Source organism: Camelina sativa, chromosome 6 (assembly GCF_000633955.1).
Source record: "Camelina sativa cultivar DH55 chromosome 6, Cs, whole genome shotgun sequence".
NCBI lineage: Eukaryota > Viridiplantae > Streptophyta > Magnoliopsida > Brassicales > Brassicaceae > Camelina > Camelina sativa.
This window is the reverse complement of record NC_025690.1, coordinates 6441942-6442984: the sequence shown is the minus strand read 5'-3', so window position 1 is coordinate 6442984 and position 1043 is coordinate 6441942. Positions and strand designations below refer to the sequence as shown.

General features: G+C 36.6%; 1 protein-coding gene across 1 annotated transcript in view; it reads left to right on the top strand.

Moving 5' to 3' along the window:
- Positions 225-1043, top strand: part of LOC104698757 — a 2393-nt gene continuing 1574 nt past the window's right edge. The window contains exons 1-2 of the mRNA XM_019246687.1: positions 225-638; positions 727-1043. Coding sequence (XP_019102232.1) covers positions 288-638; positions 727-1043 — 668 coding nt within the window. The 5' untranslated portion in view covers positions 225-287. The remainder of the gene's footprint in view (positions 639-726) is intronic.

The window sequence follows — 1043 nt, the reverse complement described above, 5'->3', positions numbered from 1 at the left end:
AAAAACTACTATAGATTTTAATTGAAAACTAAAAGAGCTCATCGTCAATGGAATTTTTGTGAAACCTAAGAACCATGAAGCTCTTTGCTATTATTTAGACCTTGTTCCCCCAAATTCTCAGTGATCAGCGGGTCAATGATTTCTAAACATAGAAAACTAAACATAACTATAAAAGCAGCCAAAGAATCCCATTATAATTCATTCATTCTTCAATCTTTCTTCCTCGCAAAAAAAAAAAAAAAAAAAAAAAGGAATAATCTTAAGTTAAAACCAAAAAAAAAAAAATAATGGCAAGAGTTCAACTATTGTTATGCTTTACCATTCTTTTTGCAACTGCGTCCCTTCTGGATCTGGCTTCAGCACACCTGAAATATAAGCCATCTTTACCTCAGCTTGAAGATCCGAAGACGGTGAAGGATGTGGAGCCTTACACCGTTAAAGTAGTGATGGTCTTTGTGGCCGATCTTGAGAAGGAATGTCCCAACAACAATAAATTCAAGGCCTTCTTTGAGAAACTTAGGGGATTCGCCAAGTATGTTTGCCCAATAAAAAGAAGAGACCAAGTAGATTACGACAGAGACTTGAAGGCCAAAGCCGGGGGCATCTTCAAGGCCATCTCTTCTTTTGCGATTGGAAAGGTAACTTATTATCCAAGTTATCGATACTTATGGCTAATGAACCATTTAATTTACTACACATCATATGCATGCTTATATAATTTAACAGATAAGGGAGGAAATCCAAGAGGAAAAAATGGAAGCCATTAATACCTTTAAGTTTATGAAATCTGTGGCGGCTAAAATTATGGGAGGTCGTAGACAGGATGAGAGTGAAGACACCATGAAGCTAACGGCAGAACAACAAAAAGAAATCAAAGAAGGGATCTTGAAATGGGAAACAATCATTACACGGATAACAAACACAATGGTTATGAGCTCATCAAACTCTTCTTCCAGTGAAGAATCTAATGTTGAAAAAGAAGATTCAAGCAGCAACAGCAAAAGCTCTGGTAAAGAAAGCTCAACCTCAGCTAAAGGCTCTTC